The following is a 22,910-nucleotide window of genomic DNA, read 5'->3' as shown; positions in this document are numbered from 1 at the left end:
GGACAAGGGGGAATGGATTTGAACTGAAAGAGGGTGAATTTAGATTAGATATTGGGAAAAAAATTCTTCAGTTTAGGAGTGCTGAGGCCCTGACATAGGTTGCTCCATCCCTGGAAGTGTCCAAGGCCAGGTTGGATGGGGCTTGGAGCAACCTGGGATAGTAGGAGGTGTCCCTGCCCATGGCAGGGGATGAAACGAGATGGTTTTTAAGGTCCCTTCCAACCCAAACCATTCTGGGATTCTGTGATAAACCCATTCCAGGTGACTGACTGCAGGCTTGAGAGCAAACTCACCAAGGTGTAAGAATCTCACTAACTTCACACTTTGCCCATGCCCTGAGTTTTGATGCTACGACAGCTGAACACTTATTTCTCTATTTCTTCCCTTTCAGAATGCCAGAACTGCGACTCAGACCTGCAACTTCCCCAAATGCTTCTCCATGGCCACAGGGAGTGTGGCAGAGCATGTAGTGGCTGCCTCTGCTTCCCTCACTCTGCCCAGCTGTTTCATCCCATCCTGACCAGCCCCCTGTATGCCCTGCAGCCTGAAAAACAGCCTTAACACAAAAAATACCAACAAATCTCCTCTCCAGCCATGTACCCAGATGACCAGCCTCCTCCCTGCCTGGTCTGCCTGCCAGGAACCCCCAGTGATGTGACCCCAAAATGTGTCTGCATACCTGAGACTCCACATCTGGACAATGCCGTTTCCTGAGCCGATGATCCTTTGTTTTCCAGTCAAGAGTTGTGCCACTCTGGAGCACCAAGGTCTCCGGTCCTGGTGGCTCTCACGTGGTTGTTTGCATCAGGATGCTCCAAGGAGAGTAACTTCCAAGCATGGTGGGGCTGGACTGACACCTGCCCAGGACATCCTCCTCCTCCTCACACAAGGACTGTGCCTCTCCTAATCGTTCCTCAAGCTCTTTGCCTACCTCCTCACCTCCTCCTCAACTCTCACAATGCTCTCCAAATGATGCACAAACCTACCACCCCTCCAAGGGGGAACACAACGCCTGGTCAGCTGAGGGTGGGATGTGAAGGGGAACTGTAGGGACAAAGGGAACATGGTTTCCCTTTGCACTATCACATCATCTCAGCACTGGCCCTAACGCTGTCCTTTGTCTTTCTCTTCTCTCCTCTGAACAGGGCCCGGAGCAGTGCACGACGGCGGCAACGCAGCGTCCCGGGTGGCTGCTGGCCTCTGCCTCTGGGCCACCCTCCTCGCTCGCCTCCTCCTCGACTTTTGATAAGGGAGCGGAGGGTCCCGGGAGGCCTCGCCGCACCTCTCCCCCGCCGCGGGCTCGGCCGCCGCGCCGCCCGGGGACTCCTCTGCGTCGGACGGGCGATGCACCGGAGGACGGGCGGCGGTGCCGAGCGTCCGAGGATGGCCCCGTCTCCCACGTGCCGGGATCGTTCTCGCCGCCGGTTACGCTGTACAGACCCCACCACGTGCCACCAGACTGTCACCCGCCACCATCGCCCTGGGGATGTGGCCCGGCACGGACGGTGCTCCCTGTGGCTGCCTCATCTCCAGCGCTGGGGGCACGGAGCCGTCGGGGCGGGTGCCGCCCAGAGCCTTCACCGGGATGTCCGTCTCGTCGTCTCACTAAGCCGCCTATGCCCAAAAAGACCCCAAGGTTGAAGCCTCCTGGCTCTGCCTTCAGCCCTCTTGGTCCTGAATGTCAGTTCTCGTCGCCAAAGCTCCTCCCTAAGCACCCCGATGTCGTCAGCCCCCATCACCTGCCTCTGCTCCTGACAGGACGCTTGCTGGCCCTTTCAGGGACGGTCACCCGACACAACCAGTTGTCCTTCAAGGGTCACGCACTTCCACTACTCTTTATTCCAGCTGACATCGTACCCCTGCACTTCCCAGCAAAACCCCCTCGCCTTCTGGAGGACATGAGGCTGCTCTCCCAGGAATGTGAGTTCTGGGGACTGCCACCAGCCCTCCTAGAGACCTCTTGCTGCATCGGACAGCCAGGCCCTCACTCCTTCCTCCGGATCCCTGCCTGCTCTGCTGCTTCCCCCCTGATGGCAGGGGCTCCCGCTGATGCTCTGCCAGCACTTCTTGGGGGAGGTTTCTCTGGGCTTGTTTTCCAAGCACTTTCCAACCTGCACATCAAAAGCACAGCATTACCAGCGCAGGACAGAGGCTCTGAATGACAGAGCGAAACACCAGCTGACAAGGCGCTTTTGCTACGGCTCTGACGCTCATGACCGTCTGTATCACTGCCCCTCTGAGGGCCCTGAGCTGCAATGTTCTCACTCTGCCTTGTCTCATGCCCGTCACGTGCCCCTGCCCGAGGAAAGTCTGATGTGTCTGACCCTATGGAGGAGGCCTGGGCTCTGTTGATTTGCTGTGCTGGCACAGCAGGGACAAGGATGGCTCCAATGCTCCCTGCTGCGACTTGCCTGTGACACCAAAACAGATGCACCCAGACTCTGCCCTCTGCTTCTTCCAGCCGCCCTGGGAGCTGCCATCCATGGTAGTGGTGGGCATGTCATCTCCCTGCATATGGAATTGTGATCCTGAAGGCATCATGCACCATGGACCCCCTTGCCTGGGACATTGTGGCAGCCCTGAGCCTTCTTGTCACTCCAGGACACCCAGGAATGCTTTGGGGCCACAGTCTGGGGATGGACACTCCCATCCTGCTCCTGAAAAGTCACACATGGCACCAGACCCTGTTGCTGCGACAGAGAGACTCGACTCCAGCGAGGCACTGAGCAAGCACACAGAGCATCCCCTGCCCTCACCCAACGCCTCCCCGTGCCTTGTCCCTTCCTTCTCCCTCCATAAGTGAGATGATTTAAGAACAACGGCCACGCACACGCTGTCTTCCCCATGCAAACTCTGCTGCTGCCCAAACCTGCTTTCTGTGGCTGCAAGGAAGCCGGGGTGCCAACCCTCAGCACACTGGATGGAAAAAACCACCCCGAGCCAGAGGCCATGATGGGCCACCACCCTGTCCTCTATGCAGCCGTGCCTGTCCTCATCCCTGCTCTCAATAGGCTGCCCAGGACCTGCTACAAAATCTCAATGGATGCTCCTGCCCCCCCATCCTGGATGTTCAACATGTACCGTGGCTGATTGACAAAATACACCTGGCCCCAGGTTGGGGGCTGCCCCAGTGCTGGCCTGAGGCACTGGCTTACCTGGTGGACGGGGATCCGGCACTGACTGGGTGAGTCCGCGTCCTGCGGTCCCTGTGGTGCTGCTCTGCTTCTCCACTGGCATCCCAGAAAGGTGGCACTGTCAGCGAGCTGGGTCTTGTCCCATGGTCCCAGGCATGTTTATCAAGAGGGGATGGCACTGTCTTCAGCCTGCGCGGCAACACGCACATCCTTCCCCACATGCCAGCTCCAACAGTACCGTGGGTGCAGGAGACACCTTGCCCTGATGCCTTTACTGGTCCGCACTACCCCACAACAGTCCCCCGCTGCCACCCCATGCCCTTTCCTCGGTCAGCCCCAAATTTCTCTGTCCCCACAGCAGAAATGCTGCAGAACCACAGGGCCAGAGGCTGTGGCTTATCACAGAGTGGCAGCGACGAGACGCCACGACGCACACTGAGGCTGGCAGACCTGGTGCCAGGGCTGCCTCCATCCCATCCTTCTCCCCGGGTCGGGTGGGCTCCCCTGTCCTCTGCCAGGACGGCATTCGACTTTCTCGTGCCATGTAACGTGCCATTGTGAGGAACGTGTTGGCTGTCTGAGGCCGGCCCCGCTGGGTGGCAGACCCCTTTGTGACCACTGCTCTCCATGTTTGGATGCCCAGGGGGTGGCCTGGCACCCAGAGCGGGGGCAGTGTGGCTCTTGGGTCTCTCCTGCTGACGGCCGTGACGGCCGGTCTTGAGTTTCTGTCGATCATTGTATTCCAAGGGTGGCTATACTACCTGAGATTTGTGCATGTTACATTGTAGTTGTAACCTTTTCTAATTCGGCAAGAATAAGAGATGGTTGTGATTGTGCAGTGTATCAATAAAGTTTGACGAACTTTGTACCTTCGGGGCTTTGCTTCACGGGCCCCGCGCACCCCAGGGAAGGGATGCAGTGCTGGGCACCTGCTGAGCTGAGCTGGGAGGGCTCCTGAGTGCCTGGGACCTCCACCACTCCTGTGGTCTCACCCAGCACTTGGTTGGACCCTCTTTTGATCATCCCCTGTGATGGTGATGCTTCCAGACCCACAGCTGGGGTCCAGCTGCTGTTTGGGTCATCCCTCACCCCATCCATGCATCTCCCCTGGGAATCCACCCGTGAGTCTCAGGTTCTGCCCACCTCTGAGCGATGAGCACATACCTGTTGACGGAGTCGCTGCAGGGTAAGGACTGGCTTTGCTCTCATCACTCACCTACCTTCAGTGGAAGCAGCATGATTGGGAGCCTCTTTTCCACAACTGAGCAATTCCCAGCATCTCCTCCATCGTCTTGCAACAACGCTCACTCTGACAACTAAACCTACCCCCATGAAGGGATGCCTCTGCAGACAATGTGCTCTCCAGGTTTGCTCCTATCACGATCTGGCAGTGCGTGACACAGCAAATGTCTTCATCAAAGGACAAACAACTTGAGGACCAGGAGCAGAAGAGCCACGACCCTTGGTGTCTCCCTGACATGGCTGTAATCTCCCAGCAGGCTGTGCCCTCCACTCCCAGGGGATGCGTCACCTTTCCACAGCATCAGCCAGGAGGAAACATTCAACAAGCTCCTCTAATGTGAGACCTGCTGCCAGGAGATTGGGGGCAGTGGGACTGTGCCAGAACCATCAGAGTCTTGCTCACTTTGAGACCTCCCTTTGTCTTCCCTGACTTGGGAATGAAAAGCCCAGTCCCAAGAGTTTTTCCCAGAACCCCACAACAAGCAAACAGCTCCATCCCAGCACTGCTATGAGCTGCTGTAACCTCGCACAAGAGGGACACCTCTGCTGTCCCCCTCGAGTGACCCCAGCAGAAAGGTAAGTGCTTCCCAAAACCCAACAACCTCCTGAGGGAAGGGATCTGGGAGGGATGTGCCACCATGCCTGCTTTCCTCAATGTCACCTGCAGTGAGTCGAGCATAGGTGACCACTGTGGGAGACTCTCTGCCTTGAGCCTCTTCCAAAAACCCCAGCCTACAAGAGAGCCAGGGCTGATTTGATGTAACTACAAGTGCCACAAAGCAACACTCAGCCCTTGCATGTGGCCCCTGGGGATCCTGCCACAATCTGAGCCTCCCTAATGCTTCCGAACTTCCCATGCCAGTTCTGCTGAGTACCTGGTGCTGGACCTGCCTCCAGTGGAGTGAACGCCTACAGATGCCCAAAGGCTCCTGCTCATGGCACATCCTGGTGCCCTCGCCTGCATTGTCCCCATCGCAGAGCACGGGGAGGTGATGTGGCACCTCTCCTCTGCCAGCCCAGCCAAGGGATGCCCTCCATCTCCCTTTCCCAGGCTGAGTGGGATGTTTCTCCAAGGCCCTCAGCAACTCCCAACCTGTGCCTAAGGACAAAGATCTCAGCTGCTACATCCAGGGGGAGAGAGAGAGGGCATATTTCAGGCCATGACCTTCATCCCTCCCGAGCACCAAGAGACACCCTTACCTATGTCAATAAATTATTACATAAACGCATCCATCGAGCCGCCTCTCTCTTTAACTTCCTCTTTGTCTGCTACTTTGGCACTCCTTGATCTCTCACCTAGAACACCAAAAAAGTTACAATTACAGAGAGGAGGTGAGATAGAGTCCTGTTACCTCCATACCTATACCCAGATCCCTCCCCATAACCCCCAAGCATCCAGGCATTGCCCCTCCTACCAGGTTTGCTTTACTGTGGCTGGCTGGTCCAACCTGGGAGTTCCAAGACCTGCATAAAGACAAACACCATCTTCTCTGCCATCCTCACCCTGCTGCCTGTGCCCAGCTGTCTTGTCCACACTCCCTCAGTACCCTGTCCCTTACTTGGGATGTGCCACAAAGCCTGAGCATGGTTCTTCCCTCACCCCACATCAGTATCACTTGGACACTGCATGTCACACCTCAAGGCAACACCTTCCCATCCCTCTTCTCCGTGCTCATCTCTTGGGTTACACCACGGGTTCAAGAAATAAAAAACCTCACACAAAACTGTCACGCCATCAATAGCAACCTACTTCTGATCCTGCAAATGTGCCAGGGGACCTGAAGAAACCATCACCCCAGAGGCTACAGTTGAGGCTGAGGACCAAACTCACTAAGCAACCTTCCAGCATCACCAAAAACCAACTCACCAACCAAGACAAGGCTCCACGAACAGAAAGATGCACCTATACCCAAACTCTATCCTCCTGCTGTGCTCTGCCTATACACACAGTTGCACAGGGGACCCTGTTCCCTACACCCAGCTCACATCACTGTCTCACCTTCCCACGTGGGATTAGCTTCAGCTGCTCCCTGAGCATCTCCTGCAATGCCGTGCAGCTGGAGCAGAGAGCCACGCTGAGCTTAAGGGCACTGACTGGGGTCCCGAGCAGGGGAATAAGGAGCAGCTGTGCCTCATAGCTTTTTCATGTACTCACCAAAGCCTTACCCGTGGCAGCATTCCTGCTGGGCTCACCAGTGAGGTCCAGGTGTCATCTTTCCATCTCTCCTGGCCCATCGCAATGATTCATTGCTCCCATCTGCCATCCCCCCGCCGGCATCCCTCCCCCACCTCCCTCCCCATTCCCGGTGGCGCACGGGGAGAACGCGGGGTGGCCCTGGCCCCCGCGGCAATGAGCACCACAACCAGACGGAGCGGCCACATGGAACAATCGTTTTAATGGATAGGCAGAGAGAGCCCCCTCGCCGCCCGCCTGCCCGCGCCCGGGCCCCCCGCGTGCCCCCCACCGCCGGCCGCAGGGAAGGAAAGGAAATCGAAGGAGGAAAACCAATCGCAGGAGAAACCCCCCCCCGAAATGGACGGCGAGGCAACAGGTCCCGCACCTCGGCAGGGGCCAGTTGCTTCACCTTCTTTTACTTATTTCTCTTGTGGTTTTTTTTTTATATATATATATATATACACACACACGCACACACACACACACACATATACATACACATATATATATATATATATATATAAAAATATAAAACTGAGCTATATAGATCTCCCTCTGTCCCTCGGCTCGCTTTGTTCCACCGCGAAGGGGCCGGGGCTACGCGGCAAAAAGCGACGGAGAGGGGCCCAGTCCCCCATGACCCTTTGTCCCCGGTGACCCGAGGGTGGAAAGGCGAGGGGGTTCAGGGACGTGTGGACCGAGACGCTCGTCTCGTTGAGAACCGATACACACCTAACTCCATATACAGCATGCAGTAATGGCAGCGGAAGGACCCTGCTGGGAACCGTGGCTAGAACTCTAACAAAAAAAAATTATATATATATATATGTATATTTATATATACTGTATATATATATCCCATAAAAAGATTCAGCGTCTCCCTCCACCTCAACGCGCGGCGAGTGTCGCCCGTGCCCTCGGCAGGAACTGTCTGGACGACCGCTTTTGGGCCGGTTTTGGGGGGGTTCAGCACAGGACTCCTCCTCCTCGCCGGGCTCACAAACCTCCTTGGCTGGTCGCCTCTTCAGCAAACAAACTTCTCTCCGCTTGCTCCCCCTCTCCTGGATTGTTTTTTTTTTCCTCTTTTTTTCTTTTTTCTGTTTTTCCCCTCTTTTTTTTTTTTTTTTTTTTGCATTTCTGTTTTTTAGGAACTAAGAGTTCTAGACTCGTATCAGAAAATACAATTAATAAAATTAACCATGACTCAGAATCCCTTATCATTCACGATGTCCGCGGATGGTACGATGAAAACGTGGCTCGACGCTGGTCTCCTTCCTCCCTTTCCCTTCGTTGCGGTGTGGTAACTGTTGAAGATCTATATATCTATACATACATATATATATATATGTATACGTAGATAGATATATATATATATATATTCTGAAACACAAATGGCGGCACAGTCCATGAGAAGACGGGGAAATCTCGGCAAAGGAGAAAACTGGTGTGTCTGGATGGAGGGTCCCACGGGAGGGAGCAGGCGAGCAGGGGCGGTGAAGAGGACGGGGCAGGGGGCAAGTGCCATGCTCCGATGGCCCCGTCCATCCTCCACGCTGGCCCGTGGCAGAGAATGGCGAAAACGGGGGGAAAAAGTGGCAGGGGACAAAAAAAAAAAAAATTGGGTGAAAAGAAGAAGACTCAGTCGCATTGCATCTTCAGCAGGAAGCCTTGGATTATTAATTTTTCCCCTTTTCTCTCCATTCCAAATTCCCGTTGTGGTTTTTTTTTTTGCATGTTTTTCCTCTCTCCCCCTCCCCCAGGTGGCCTGGCCGGATACTCTCTCAATTCTTATGATTATTTTCGGAAACGGTGAACACTTCTTTCTTCTTCATCTTCTTCTCTTCCTCTCCTTTCTGCTTGCACTCGCTGGCCGTGGTCGTCGCCGCCGCTACTCCGCGGTTCGGCTCTCGGGTCAAAACTGGCGGGCGAGGTGGGCGAGCGGGAGGAGCAGCAGCCACACACAGCCACTTCGCCGCCACGCGCCGTTGTTCCCGTCGTGCACTGCGCCAGGGCCTGTGGGAAGGGACAGGAACGCCCGCGTGGTTGGTGACAAAGTCAACAGATAACAGAAACCGTGAAATAAAGAGTAAAACCAACGAAATCGCTCTATTTGGGGCCCCCGGTGGTGTTGCACGTGGTGGGATTGCTCTGTGGTGGAGCTCTCCGGGTGTCCCACTCCATCTGAGCTGTCCTCAAGAGCATGGGAACAGCCATCCTTGTCCCCACTAATGCTCATCTTTGGGACAAGATCCCCTGCAGTGTCTTTTCAGCCCTAAGTCCCCATTCCAAGCCCACCCCCTGCTCATCACTACCACCCAACTTCCCTCAGCCCCCTTCACCCTCCTTCAAATTTGTCCCAGTTCCCAGCCACACTCGCAGGGGAGATCAGAGTTTTTGCCCAGCACACTCTGCCCACCCCAGGGTGACCACCCTGTGCCCCACTAGTGTCCCTTGGGAGGGACAGTAACCACCTGTCCACCCTGCAGACATTGCCAGCAGCACTACATTGAGGACCTGGTGTCTTGCACCTGTCCAGAGTCTCTGTAGGGCTCAGCATGGGCCCAGACCTCCTCAAGGAGATGGGATGAGGAGGGTGGTTAAGAAGAGCCAAGCCCACCCACCTTTGGGGATCTCAGGGGGTGAGGAGTTCAAAGCTCACTGTGGGAAAGGATGTGGAGGGTGTCTTAGCCAATGACTTTCACCAAAACTCCAATTTTTTCACCAAATAGTTGGCCCAGAAGACTAAGGTGGGAAAAGACCTCAGGAAGGCATCCACGCTGGTGTCCTGCGGGAGCAGGGCTGACCACAAGGTCTGATTCACAACTACTTTTGAAACCCCAGGACGTGCCCCCTCACTTCAAAACCTGACTGGGGCACTGAGCACCAGGAACCATCTGGCTTCCCACCAGTAACACTCTTCAGCACACTCAGACACCTCACAAGTCCAGGCACCAAAATCCAGGTCTCACACACTACCTCCACAGACATCTACAAGTCATTCCAAAGACTGACCACTCAATTCATCACAAGTGAAGCCACCCCAAAATCAAGAATACACCAAGGCAGTTGATTGGACAGTAAGATTGCACAGCAGAGAGCTGGGTGTGCAGGAACACCAGGAATGGGAGCAAATGCCTGTCCACCCCTATCTCATCCCATAAAAATGGCACTGGAAGCATCCCAGAGGAGGAACGACCTGCCATAAACCCACTTACACCACAGCACTGGGAAAGCAGCCCAAAGACATCCCTGCTTTTGCCCTGGCAGTGGGGAGGGAGCAGGACACCATGGGATGGGGACAGACATGCAGAGGGCACAGACCACCACCAGACAGGCACAGTAGGCTGGCGGGGAGGGGGCAGGATGGGAAGGCAGCTGAGAAAGCCCTAATTCATCCCTACACCAGTGAAAGCAGTGGGGCTGTGGGGCAGGAGGTCCAGGTGGTGGGTGCTGTGGCTCCTGCTGAGATGACCTGTGGTGGGAGCCAGAGGGGCCCAAGGGAAACAGCAGGGGAAGCACTGGCATTGTGGGGAACCCCCAAATTACTGACCTTTCCAGGGTGTCAGAGCGGTAGTTGTCTCTTCTAAAAATTAAAGAACAAGTGAAAGTTAAGGCAAAAGGGCAAAGGAAAGCGCAGGCTCGAGACACCTCCCTCAGCCTGCCCTCAACCTGGGGCAGGAAAACCAGTGGATGGGGTAGAAACGGGACCTGCTGCCCAAATCACACCACACTGCTGTGGGACCATGGTGCCTTCACCTCGGAGGGAACCTGAGATGAGCTGAATATGGGACCTCAGACCTGGTAAAGCCTGTAGTTGCACCCTGAGCAAAAGGCAGAGCACAGGGGCTGGGATTTGGGGGATGCAGGGGATTCACCTCTCTCCCGTGAGCTCGGGGCCCATCCTTCTTGCTAATCCTGCAACATCCCAAATGGATTTATTGCCTGACAGCTGCCTCTGGGAGCAACATGGACTGTGTGATGGGTGAGAAGCAGAGGGTTGGTTTTTTTTTCCCCAACTCCACGGAGCGATGTGGTTTCCCTGAGCACTCCATCACATCTCAGACAGCACCAAATGAGCCGCTGAATGAGGCGGCAGGTCTGGAATAACGAGTGCTACACATTAAATAAAGCACTAGTTGACCTCCCTGAAAAATTAGATTAAAAAAAGGATTAAAAGATGAATGCTACATTAGCCTCTCGCACAACCCCCAAAAAGGCTCATGTCACGGTAACTGCATGGATTAATTTTCCATTTCTGGGGGAAAAACTCCAAAACACTCAGCTTCATGGAAAAGGGACCACCCACAAAATTGTCCCCCAAAACCTCACAGAATAGACATTTCTCATGAGCAGGGAGCACAGCCACTGCATCCACTTCACTCTTATCTTTCATTACAATAAATAAAGACACATTAATCCCCAGATTGCAGACACTGGTTGCTTAGGGACGGGTGAGCTCGGCCCTAGGATGCTTGGGGCCATCACATGGCTGAAAATTAGGGAGGGGTTGTTCCTGGGGGTGCTGGGGAGCCCTGCACCAGGAGATGGGGGACCCTTGCATGTCAGTATCCCCTCAGGGAGCTGTCACCCATCCAAGGGGACTCAATTATTAAAGATTGAACGGATCATTCAGTCAATGCGGCTTTATGGAAATTACAGGCAGTCAAAGGACTCTGATTTTGTTCCCCGGTGGGATTCACAGTCAGACCACAAAGCTAAGGGGTGATCATAAAATAAGCTTAGACTTTCATGGGATGCTTCCCTGCCTCCCACCCAACACTGCCATCACAGCACGAGTCCCACAAATGGGTTAGAAACCAAGGGACTAAGAGCTCATCAGCAGGGAGATGTCATCTTTACTTTTGAGCTGTTCATCCAGCCTGGCTCTGCAGATGCCAAACTGAAGGCTCCCACTAATTAAGATTTTAACCTCATAAACCCATTGGAAAGCTGCAACATCATAGCTAAGGATGTGGCTCAGGCTATATTGTGCACCACCCTGTGCCTGCAGGACAGATGGAGCCAGGCCTGGGTGGCTCTGCAGTGCCAGAGGTGTTGTTATCCCTAAAACATGGGGTTATTGGATTACCAGGAAGGCTGGTGGGGAAGAGAACTGAGATAGTTCCTAAGCAATGCTAATGACGGCTTAGCACAGGTAAACGTTCATCACATACAGCTTGGACTTCATTGGGGGAACAAAGGGGTCCCAAGATGGGATGAACTCCTCTGTCACAACTCAGGGGAGGACAAGCCTCTCCTGTGAAGCTACCCTGACCCCACGGCTGTGGTGTGGCCCCTGGCAAAGTCCTCTACCATTCTTAAACAAGCTGCTCCCCTGGAATCCATCCAGCTCCTCCCCAAGAAGTGGACAGTACTTCCCAGGGTCTCCACATGCCTCCCGAGCTCTGCTGCCCCAGCTCACTCCAGAACCCAGCACAGACTGGGACTGCTCCCTGTCCTGGGGCATTTTGCATGGCCAGGGTCACAGCCTGCCCTGAGCCATCCCTGAGGGGTCTGGGGACAAGGAAGCTCATCTGTCCCTCTGCTCTGCTCCCCTCTGACAATACGAAAACAAGAGTCAAGGAGATGACCAGGCACAACAACTGGGTGGGGCAAGGAGATGGACAGTGTTGGGGTGAGATCAGGAGAGGCTGGAGGCCCCCAGCCCCCCTTCTCCTGTATGGTTCAGCTGTGAGAATCACACACCCCACACTCCAGCAGGAAAATATCCCCAAGCAGGGAAATATCCCCCCCAGTGCCCAGGGATGAGATCTGTTATCCATTTCTGGCTCCTGGAGAGCACAGCCCCTGCTCTGCCTTTGCTGCCACCTGAAGAGGCTTGACAAATATGTCAATCAATCACAGCCCTTCCCAGCCATGAGCAGTGACAGAGGGATGCACTGCTCTCATCTCAGCTCCACCATGCAGGGAAAAGTCCTGGGACAAGGACAAACCTGCTCCTCCTCCCTGCCCTCCACACCTTCCCATCTCCCTTGGCACTGCCAATAAGGATATACCTGCTTGGCAGGAGCAGAAAACACGCCCTGGCAGGTGATGGAGCAGAGCCCCTGTTTATTCTCGTGTGGAATGGGGCAGCAACGACCCTGAGCATCATCTCTCCTCCCACCCATCAACACGGGGATGCCTTCACAAAGAGCCTCTCCTAGGTACTCATCAGAGCAAGAAGATGGAAACCTGCAGCCAACTCCTAACTTTGCATTCATAGCAAACCCCAAACGCTGTGCCAAACACCTCTGAACAGTGGGAGACATAGGACCTGAATCAGGAGGTAGGTTTGGAGGCTCCCCAGTTTCCCTGGACTCACCACAACATCCAGCCCACCTGCCAAGGGCAGAAAGGATCAACAGCAAATACACATCTCCCCCAAAAGACATGGTAGACCCTTCCCGTGTCTCTCGCAGCGGTGGTGTCACTGTGAAGCCATTCCCCCTCCTGGCTGATTCCCTCAGCCCTACTCACCGTAGAGGATCATGCTGGCATTGGTGTTCCCTAGCTGGTTGGAGGCTACGCAGGTGTAGTTGCCATAGTCCTGCTCAGAGACGTTGAAGAAAGTCAGTCTGGAGAAGAAGGCTTTGTTCTCCACTTTCAGCCCTTTCTGTCCTTCAGACAGCCTGGAAAAAAAGAGGAATGGGAGGTTATGGGGGTGGAGTCAGGAGGAGAAGTGCCTGCTGTTCTCCATGCCCACTTATCCCCTGGTTGTTCCCATAAGTGGAGACATTGAGCTTGGGAGAACAGGGAGAAGGGAAGGGAGTGGGAAAGATAAGGGAGATGGATTTGCTCTTCTGGGTCTCCAGCTGCCAGCCCACACCATCCCCATGCTGACCAGAGGCATCCTCGCTGCTGCAGAGGTGCTGGGTGGTGCTGGGACTTGCCAAATGCTGTGCAGAGAGAGGGATGCTCCCATGCCCGAGGTGGTGGAATCTGGGAAAAGTTCATTCCTCCCTGCTCTGCAGGATGCCCTCTTTGACCTTCCTCTCCCCTCATCCCTGTGTGTGTGTGTCCCTGATGGGCACCCACCATGGTGGGGAGGCTTCTCAGCCAGCACAAATGCTGAAGCATTAACCAAGTGCTTGGACTCCCCTGTCCCGGTGTCCCCATCCTGCTTAGCTCCTGCAGCTCTTTTACATGCTAATTCCTCCCGGGAAGTGCTGGATTCCCATTCTGATCCATGCTGGGTGCTGATCAGGCGGGCTGAGCCCATTCCTGCTGCTGCTCTGCAGGCCCTCGTGATCTGACCTAGTTCTGAGCAGAGCCTTTCATCTGCCACACAAACATCTGCAGCTTCGTACACTCTGCTGCTCCTTTCCTCCCAAACCGGGTGAGGCAGGCAGACCCAGGCTCCCCCCCAGCTTCTGGGGCATCTTTTTGGCTAAAACATCTCTCCTTGTCAGTGACCATTGTGGCTTGTCCAGTGTTTGGCCACACCATGGCCCCTCTGGGCTTTCCAGGGATAAACGATGCAAAAATTGGTTAAAACCACTTTGCCTGGGGTCAGAGAAAGGCATTGTTTCCAGAGTGGGACCTACCCTGAGCTATGTTGCTCCACTCCTCATTCCCCAGCCATGTCCCTGTGCTGTTGCTTTGGCAGGACACAGAAAGTTGCTGGTGGACCTAAAAGGTCCATTTTCACCCCAAAGCAGGACAGGCTGTTTCTGAGGCATAGCAAACCCTGTCTCTTGACTGACACCACATTTCTTTTGCCTTTCCAAGAGCTGCCTTCTGCCCAAAGTGTTTAAAGAGATGACAGAGGTTTCATCCACTCTTAAGTGCCTGGATTTGCGCTGCCAATATCCATTTTGGCTGTTATGCTTCACCCAAGCAGGAATTTACCATGACACCTTCAAACAGAGGCACAGGCAGCAGCAATTTTGTCCCAATGGGGGCTGAAAGAGGGTCCTGGGAAAATCTCCTCCCACAAACATGATGAGTTAAACATAAAGCTTTGAACAGATCCTGGGGGGTGGTAGCTCCAGCTGTGGATTCTGGCTGCCTGCTGGAATGCCTGGATTTGCCCTAGACAAGCACAACCTGCTGCTGGGGGGATCTGCCTCAGTATCCTTGTGCCAAGGGTTATGAGCTGAAGCTGCTGGCACTGGGTGCAGCTCACATGGGATCAGTGTCCTCCCCCCCTGTTGTGCCCCCCAGGCTCTTACCGTTTGTCATCTTTGTACCACTGGAAGTCAGCAGAGGGGACAGCAGAGGCTTCACACAGCAGGATGCCCTTCTGCCCCACTGGCACCCCGGTGCTCTTCGCATCCGAGATGTACGGAGGGTCTGTGGGAAGATGGGAAATTTGGGGTCAGCACCCAGCAGCCTCGGGGATTCCTATCCCTTCCCCTTGCTCCTCAAGATCTCCTTTCTCTCCCTGCATGTGGGAAGGAGCCAAAATCATCTCAGAGCCAATGCTCAGCTCCTGACACTCTGGTGGTGCTGTTCAGAGATTTTCAGGTTCATGGGGATTCTCCTCCAAAAATGAGAGCCCCCCAACTCAGGGGTGCCACATATCCAGCTAGTGGAGTGACCAGAGAGGTGTTTAGGAGGGTGTTCACGTCTGTCTAGGTGTGAAATATGCTGCTTTCTTTCTCTCTTTTTTCCTAACGGGAAAAAAAAGTTCTATTTACTGCTCACTTCTCTCCTCTCCTCAGAGGTTATCAGCACAGCATCTCTCCATGGGCGGAAAACCCAGGTTGATGGAGACAGCTGAGGAGGAGGTGGTGGTGGGAAAAAAATGGAGCTCGAAAAGAAGGGGAAAATAGGGCAAAACGCCACCTGCTCAGAAAAACTGCTGCCGCCTGTCTCGCTCTGGGGTCTTTGTTGTGTGCCTCATTTCCAAGTACCACACCCTTGTGGGGCAGCATGGTGGCCCTTGTGGGGCAGCATGGTGACCCTGTCCAGCCCCACCCCTGTCCCCTGATGGCCCCCAGGTACTCACAGTTGACAGTGACTTTGACTCGCTGGACGACAGGCGCTGAGACATCATTGGAGGCACTGCACTCGTACTCTCCTGACTGCTCCCGTGTGATCCCTGTGATCTCCAGGTACTCATCCTCGCTGATGAAGCCCACGGCTGCAGAGGCAGAGACAGAGGGCCCTGAGTGATGGGGAGGCACAACAAACCTGTGCCCATCAGCTAATCACCGTCTGTGAGCATGTCAGGCTCCACTAGGACACACAGCCTGCAAGTCCCAGCCTGGAATTCCCTTGTTCTTGTGCCCCTCCATCCCAAGAAAATCCTTGCCAGAAAGGTTTCTGCAAATACTGCACTGCTGCGGCAGCTCTGGCCTCACTGAGAGCATCACTTGCTGGAGATTATGTCCCTGAAGTGCTCAGGGTGGGCAGAGTGGGTGAAACTGCACCCTGCAAAATGACCTGAGGTCACCTCAGCACATCCCTCCTGCTGGGAGGTACCTCCAGGCTCACCCAGCTCACCCCTCTCTAATTTTTCAGCTTCAATTAATTCACAGCAAGTCTACTCCCATTAGTGGTGGTGCCAACACCTCCCTTTAGCTCAAACACTTCATCCCTGTGCCACTCCAGGCTCATTTCTGGGGGGAGTTGCACTTGTCCCCCTCTTCCCCATCCCAGCTGCTGTGCAGCTCCTGGTTTCACCCAAAGCCAGAACGATATAATCAGTGGCATTTCCTTCACTCCGGCATCTTGCAGCCCCCACTCCTTGCAGGAGCTCTCTTTATTTTGATAGAGTCCTGGAAACACACAGTGCTTGGCTGGTCAGGAGTAGGGTGGGGCACAAGAGCCCCAAGGTTCTCCCCCTAAACAAGCAGCAAAAATGACTTTCTGCAGCCCCCCAAAACAGGGAAAACTTCTCCCTTTCCTGTTGTTTACATCTCCCCACTGGATCTCCCGCAGCCAGGATGCTGTAATTACAGCACAGAGCATCTCCGAGCCCTGTGTCACACTTAATATTCCTATAAATTTTAAACGGTAGTCCTTGGTACATATGTGTGGCAATTGGTGTCATATTTTAATTAGGCTTGCCCTACACCATCTGAAATTAATAATAGCTCGAATTACCAGTGTAATTTATAAATTAACATTGCTGCAGCATTAGGAAATAAATTAGCTCTGGACAGCTGTTTCTGGGAGTGAGTGCCAATGGCAGAGAGGCCAAGCACAGGTCCCTGGTCCCCAGGGGGATGCCGTGAGCTTGGCCAGCCCTCACTTCCCACCCGGCTATCTCTGTCTGTGCTGGTGTGACCTGATGGGCCACAACTCGCTGTGCTTGACCAGCCAACCGTGTGCATCCTGCTCCTAACAAATGCAGAATCCACACGTGGGAGGCTCCCAGTGGGGCACACACTGCCTGCATCCCACCGGCTGATGCTTTTATGGCATCTCTTCCCGCGCTGCAGGAATAGTGAGGTCAGACTCCACCACCCACCGTGGAAAGACCTGAGCCAGCACTGACAGTGCTCCTGTAATGCTCTGGAACAGCTGGACACGGTGAGCACCCCGGGCATCTGCCAGGATCCTGCTGCTGCAGTCCCAGGTGTTTGTATTGTCAACTCAAACTAGCACAAATATGCTCAGCCGAGATGAAATCGCACCTTGGCTCTCCCTGCCTGCACCAGACCTCGCAGCTGCCACCTCCACACAGCATCCCTGGGACTTTGCATGTCCACTGCTCCCAGAACTGAGGACACCAAGCACATCCCACCTTCCCAGCCTGACCTAACTGGGAACCTAACCTCACTTTCCCGTGAGCTTTGGAAAGGGGTGAAGTGAGTTTTCCTGTTGATGAATTGCTGACATCCACCGGTGTCCTCAGCCCTGTGCTGAAATTCCCACCCGAGTGGCTCGCGGTGCAAACCGCTGAGCTCATCAGTACTTAGTGCAACTGAAGGGTGAGATATGAAGGCGTTACCCCAAAATCAATATCCTTTGGAGACACACAAATTACAGCGTTACATCCAGCGGCCCTGCGGCACTGTGAAAAAAAAGGAGAGAGGGGGAAAAAAAATTTCCTTTTGCGGCTGACCTAGAATCGGCTTCTCTGTAGCACAGCGCTGCCTGCTGATAAAGTAACGACACAGCCGGTGGCCTTCAGATGCTCCGTGCACAAATCTGACTCTGGGTTGTGCAAAGGCTCAGATAACAGTGCTTCCCAACTAACCAAAGGCCCTTTCCCAAGTTCCGGAGTTGGCTCACACACGGCAAGAATTAGCTCTTGCCATAGTCAAGCCATAATTTGTGTCCCTGGTTTGATCAGGGAGCAAAGCAGCTTGAGTGCATTTTGTTCCCTGGCAAAAGACTTCATTAAAGTAACTGTGAGGGTCAGATTTCCACCTGCAAAAGCTCAGGAAATTGGGGGATGAAGGATTCCTCCGTGCATGCGTCACACTGAAGTCTCAGATATGTGCAAAGTAATCGACTGATGGAGAGGCAGAGCATGAAGTTCAGGGACTCAGGATCTGACACTGGTGGGAATTTGGCTACAGCCAAACAGAGCCTGCCCCAGACTGAGACACGATGCTCTGAGCTGGAGCTGACTCCTGCTTTTGCCCTGCACAGCCTGATATAAATCATGCTCAGATGACAATAGCATTTAGGAATACATCCCTGCTAGAGGCTCTGGCCAGATCCTGCTTCCTTAGTGCCAGCTACAGCACCCTAAAGATTTAGGTGACGTAAAGGATCTTTGCCCACCAGTGAAGCAGGTGACACCAGGTGACTAAGACACCATCCCCCTGTCCTCTCCTATAGAAGTGGCTTTGTAGAAAACTGGATCCGTAAAGCTGATTCCCTCTGCAGAATCACCTGGAGCTTGGGGGTGCTCAGGATAAGGCTTGGCCAGAACACTGCAGCTCCAGGAGCTTTCCCAGAGTCCTTCTCTGCCTGAACTGATGGTGGGAACTTTCAAGGCTGTCTCTGCTTGAGCACAATTAGGAGCTGAAATATTGCAGGAATTAATGGAGAGCTCTCTCATCTCCTCAGGAGCTAGAAAACCAGCACAGCCAGCACCCATCATTATTATTATTAATACTAATAATATAACACAGGCCAGAAATGGAACTGCCACGGACGAGGCACAAGTGTAATCCTTGCTCATCAGCCAAGGATGATGAACTAACCCCGTGTGAGCCAGGAAGATGGAAAAGCAGAGCCTGAATCCTTGTGCTCAGCGAGCAGGAGGCTGTGCACAGACCACCACACACTGCTTAGGACCTGCTCTGCAGATCTCTTCAAAAGCCTCAGGGAAGGGAAGCCTGGTTGTCAAAGCAGTGGAGGAGTCACAAAGGGAAGGTCCTGGTGTGGCACAGAGCACCAAAGCAAACCCAACAGATGGCCAGGCTGTGCTTGGGGTCCCACACGGCATGGATGCAATGAGGTGTGGGCAGATGCCTCCTGCATCCCTATTCCTCCCTCCATGCCTTTCTCCTTCCCTCGCTTCTCCTCGTTTTCCCATCCCGACTCATCTCCCTTCTGACTCCTCCTCCCCATTTGCTTCCATTGAGCCTCTGACAAGATAATAACTCACCAGAAAGCGAACACATGTTCCCAAATTAATTACATGCCACTGTCCCCTGGCTCACTGTTGCAGCCATGTTCAGGTCTCTAGGACACCACTCACAGCTTTCCCTGGCTGAAGGCTGCCTGTGATGCCATTGAAAAAGCTTCCTTGAAGCTCTTCCCTGTGTCCATACCAACTCCCTGCACCTCAGATCAAGCTGAGCCAGCCCAGCCACCCAGGGCTGCAACACTTCCACCTCTAAATCCCAAAGACAAAACCTCAGCAATGGTCCCAAAACAGGTTTGGTCTCTGGGTGACCAAAGTCCACTGATCCCAAAGCACTGCCCTGCCCACTACACCGTGCTGCTGCATTTTCCAGGCACTGATCCCACTAGCCAGGATCAGCCAAAGAAAGAGAATATTTTATGGAGATAATTTTATTAAAATGTTTACAACAATGCAGATATTGACATCTCACTTCAATCAATAGCACAATTTATTGTCCTTCAAGGTGAACATTAAGCCAAGCTGCCCATTAGTCAATATTTACCTCCAAGGTCTATAAATCTTTATACGGGCTTCAGCAGATGTTGACAGCAGCTGATTCCAGATAAGTAAAAGTAAGAGCGTGAAACATTGCTCCTTTTGGAGGTGAAATAGTAACTAGTTAATTACAGTCCCTACAGCAATTCTCAACTATCAATTTATGGCTACTTCTGGCAATAAAAATTAACATCGTGCAGACTCCCGGCTCCGAGTGACGCACTAAACCCGAGAGCCATATATTTCAAACGTCACCCCAATGCGGTGCTGATGGCCATCCTATAACAGTTTATGGTAAATAAATAAAACACACAAAGGTAATAAGAGAATTGCTGGCATCCGAGACCTGCTTCACCTCTCCTTCATGCGGCAGCGAGAGGGAAAGTGCAGGATGAGGGATTTAGTAAAATCAGAGCAGATGGGGAAGGATGTGGGGGAAGGAATCACCTGAAATCACCCCAAATCCTCCCAAAGGAGGCATGACAGAGCCCCAGGTATGTGGGTAAGCAAGAGCTAAGGCTGACTTCAGTACACACCCCAGCCAAACTGGGGGCTGTACAGCTTCACCTCTTATTAACCAGTATTACCCTCTCCTGATGGCTCAATTAACACATAAGGAACAAAGTTCAGGCATTTATGAAATTCCCTTTCCCATTTTTGTCTGATCAGGTGAATGACCCCAGCTAGGGCAGCCTCCCCTCCCTGCACCCCCTCTTTTCAACTCCCCCTTGCCAGCTTAATGGTGCCATGCTCCAGCAGACAAAGATTAGGGGTAATTAACCTGCTGGAACCCATCCAATGCAATCATTAAAAAAATGATTTTTTTTAAGATTACCCTATCGACCCAGACAAACTCCTGTCTTCCTCTTGTGAATATTGCATCCCTGAACCACAGGCTCCAGCCCATTTCCATCTGTGACCCCTTTAGATGAGCAATCCCTTTAGGAAGCACACCTACATGAGGTACAGGGTACAAATCTCCTGTTCTTCATGCTCACAAGCCTTCAGAAGGACTGTCACCCCAGAAACGGGCATGTAGCATATCAGAGTCTGTGTCGTGCTTACACAAGGCCAAGCCACCCTGTTTTTGAAGTTTCTCGATGACAAGGAAGGAAATCTTCCCTCTGACATGCTTTTCCATGTTAATTAATGTGTTTCCATGGCCTGATGTTGTGCGAAGCCCCAGGGGATGGAGCAGTCGCTGCCTGGCACTGCGCGGCGCTCAGGGATGTGGGAGCTTGGCAGGAGCTCCCTCCACTGCTGCAGTGTGGAGTTCCTCCTCATCCTCACACCCCAGGGGTGGTGACATCACTAGTTGTGCCTGGTGTCACCAAACAAAGGGAAAACATCATGTTTTCCTTACTTGGACCCTTTATTACATTGGATTTGGGGGAACTCTCACAGCCAGTTTTGCTCCTCACAGGCTGTGATGGAGAGGTGGCCATCGACATAAAGTCCTTTTCCTGCACTGGTATCAGTGTCTCCTCCCCCCTGGAGCAGTGGAAGCCTCTCCTTGCATGTGGCCATGCAGTGCTGCACCTTCTCTCCCCCTTCCAGCTCTTTGGGGCATAGGTGAGCTGATTGTGCCTTGAGTTTTGCCTCAGGATGTGATGGAGGACCCTCCCAGGCATGATTTTGTGCTGACATGAGCACAGGTGACTATTTCTGAAGGTCCCATCTCCTCCTGCCTGTGCCCACAGGGTCAGGACCATGGGGATTTTGGCAGGCACATTCCAATGGGATGCCGTCACAAAGGCAGCAGCTCTGCAGCCAAACCTCCACTCTTGGCTGCCAGCAAAGATATTTTCTTTAAATTCTTGCTCAACACAGAGCTAGAACTGCGACAGGACCCACGTTTGTGGCTCCATTTGCTCAGTGCATCCCTGAGATCACCCTTGGGGCTCACATCTCATACAACAGCTCTGATATTTAACTATTAAGTGGGCACATGAAACACATCTCACTAATCACCACAACATGTGACCTGCAGAGACCTTCCAGATGCCACCACATCTCCTGGTCACTCACATGGTGGTCACATATGGTCAACATATTGGCATCAACTCCAGAGACAGCCAAAGCAAGGCACAGAGGCCCTGAGCAACCTGGTATAGTGGAAGGTGACCCTGTCCATGGCAGTGCATTGGAACAAGATGGTCTTCAAGGTCCCTTCCAACCCAAACCAGTCTCCAATTCCCTGCCATGCTCTTCCCCATGGTGTTCTGGGGACATCTGCCCACTCTGCTCACCCCACCAATGTTATGCAGCACAGCCGAGTCGCCTGAGCTGTCCATTATAGCCCTATTGTGAAGAGTTTTTAGCTTAAAAGTCCTTGAAAGTTTCCCACTGTGACTCGTTAAACAAGATCTTTTTCACTTTCCCTCTATTCTCCACTAACAATATTTATACTCATTTCTTTTATTGAAATCTATCTGCCGCCTGTTCTATTAAAGCCACCTGAGTGGCAGCTCCTATTCTCCGGGAGCCTGCAGCCCATCTATTCTCCAGACAATGAGGTACAAGCAGTCTATCTTCTATTGTGCTTCCTGGCCTTCGGCTCTCAAATCTTCCATCTCAAAAAGGCATGTCAGAGACGCCTCCACGCAAAAGATTGGAATCCCGGGTTCTGGGGGCTTCCCGGTGCTAGCCAGGCTTGCTGCCCTCCCCCTCTGGGCTCACATCTCCAGGGAGATGCTGCTGTGGCCCCCGTGATCCCTCAGGGATGCGTCTCCCCCATCCCTGCGCATCCTTAGCGCGGTTTGTGGCGTCAGCCGGCGCACAGCTCGCTGCTGCCAGGATGTTTGCACGTCTCAGACAACTTATTTGTTACCGGGAATAAAAGAGGAGCATTAAACCTTTTGTTTGCGAGAAGTAGTTCCTTGGGAAATAAATGGATTATGGAAATTAATATTTAAAGAAACAAAACAAAACAACTCGGGGACCAACCACCCTTGAACGAGGCTCTAACTCAGGAGTAAATGAGTCGAATAAAGAATGAGCCCTTTTATTTCGGTGCGAGGGAGAGCTCAGAGGCAGCTCAAGGCTCAGCAAAGTGGCAGCGGCTGTCTTCAGCCTCTCCCAGCCCCTGCCTCCTCCTGGGGTGCTGGTAAGGACACTGAACCCCAGGAAAAAGGTCCAGAGGGCATGTGCCACCCTGTTAGAACAAATTAGCAATGGCTACAGCTCACAAAGGGCTTAAGTGGTGTCAGATCTGTGGCAAAGATGGGTGCAGGGCTTGTTAGAGGGCCGCTGTTCTTAATGAAACCCACCTATTATCCACAGCATGAGCCGGACCCTTCCTCCTTAGCCCTGGAAAGGCAAGGGT

At 53.3% G+C, this 22,910-nt stretch overlaps 2 protein-coding genes across 12 annotated transcripts in view; one reads left to right on the top strand and one right to left on the bottom strand.

Annotated features, from left to right (window-relative positions):
- LOC146427471 (opioid-binding protein/cell adhesion molecule homolog) overlaps window positions 1-7,069 on the top strand; it is a 295,961-nt gene extending 288,892 nt beyond the window's left edge. For 6 of the 7 annotated variants that reach the window (XM_085081659.1, XM_085081660.1, XM_085081655.1 and 3 more), the window contains 2 exons: window positions 1,146-4,952; window positions 5,239-7,069. In XM_085081659.1, the coding sequence (XP_084937785.1) occupies window positions 1,146-1,246 (101 nt within the window). In that variant the 3' untranslated portion in view covers window positions 1,247-4,952; window positions 5,239-7,069. Of the gene's footprint in view, window positions 1-1,145 lie in introns of all 7 variants that reach the window. The other variant, XM_085081657.1, reaches the window with a different exon arrangement.
- Window positions 7,070-7,365: 296 nt separating this feature from the next.
- LOC146427470 (protein CEPU-1) overlaps window positions 7,366-22,910 on the bottom strand; it is a 347,801-nt gene continuing 332,256 nt past the window's right edge. For 4 of the 5 annotated variants that reach the window (XM_085081651.1, XM_085081654.1, XM_085081650.1 and 1 more), the window contains 5 exons: window positions 15,506-15,640; window positions 14,727-14,847; window positions 13,033-13,184; window positions 10,103-10,135; window positions 7,366-8,565 (listed from right to left, as the gene is read on the bottom strand). In XM_085081651.1, the coding sequence (XP_084937777.1) occupies window positions 8,465-8,565; window positions 10,103-10,135; window positions 13,033-13,184; window positions 14,727-14,847; window positions 15,506-15,640 (542 nt within the window). In that variant the 3' untranslated portion in view covers window positions 7,366-8,464. The remainder of the gene's footprint in view (window positions 8,566-10,102; window positions 10,136-13,032; window positions 13,185-14,726; window positions 14,848-15,505; window positions 15,641-22,910) is intronic. The other variant, XM_085081652.1, reaches the window with a different exon arrangement.

Source organism: Lichenostomus cassidix, chromosome 24 (genome assembly GCF_008360975.1).
Source record: "Lichenostomus cassidix isolate B80296 chromosome 24, HeHo_3.0, whole genome shotgun sequence".
Taxonomy (NCBI): Eukaryota; Metazoa; Chordata; class Aves; order Passeriformes; family Meliphagidae; genus Lichenostomus; species Lichenostomus cassidix.
Note: the sequence above shows the minus strand (reverse complement) of the source record. Positions and strands in the feature narration are given on the sequence as shown.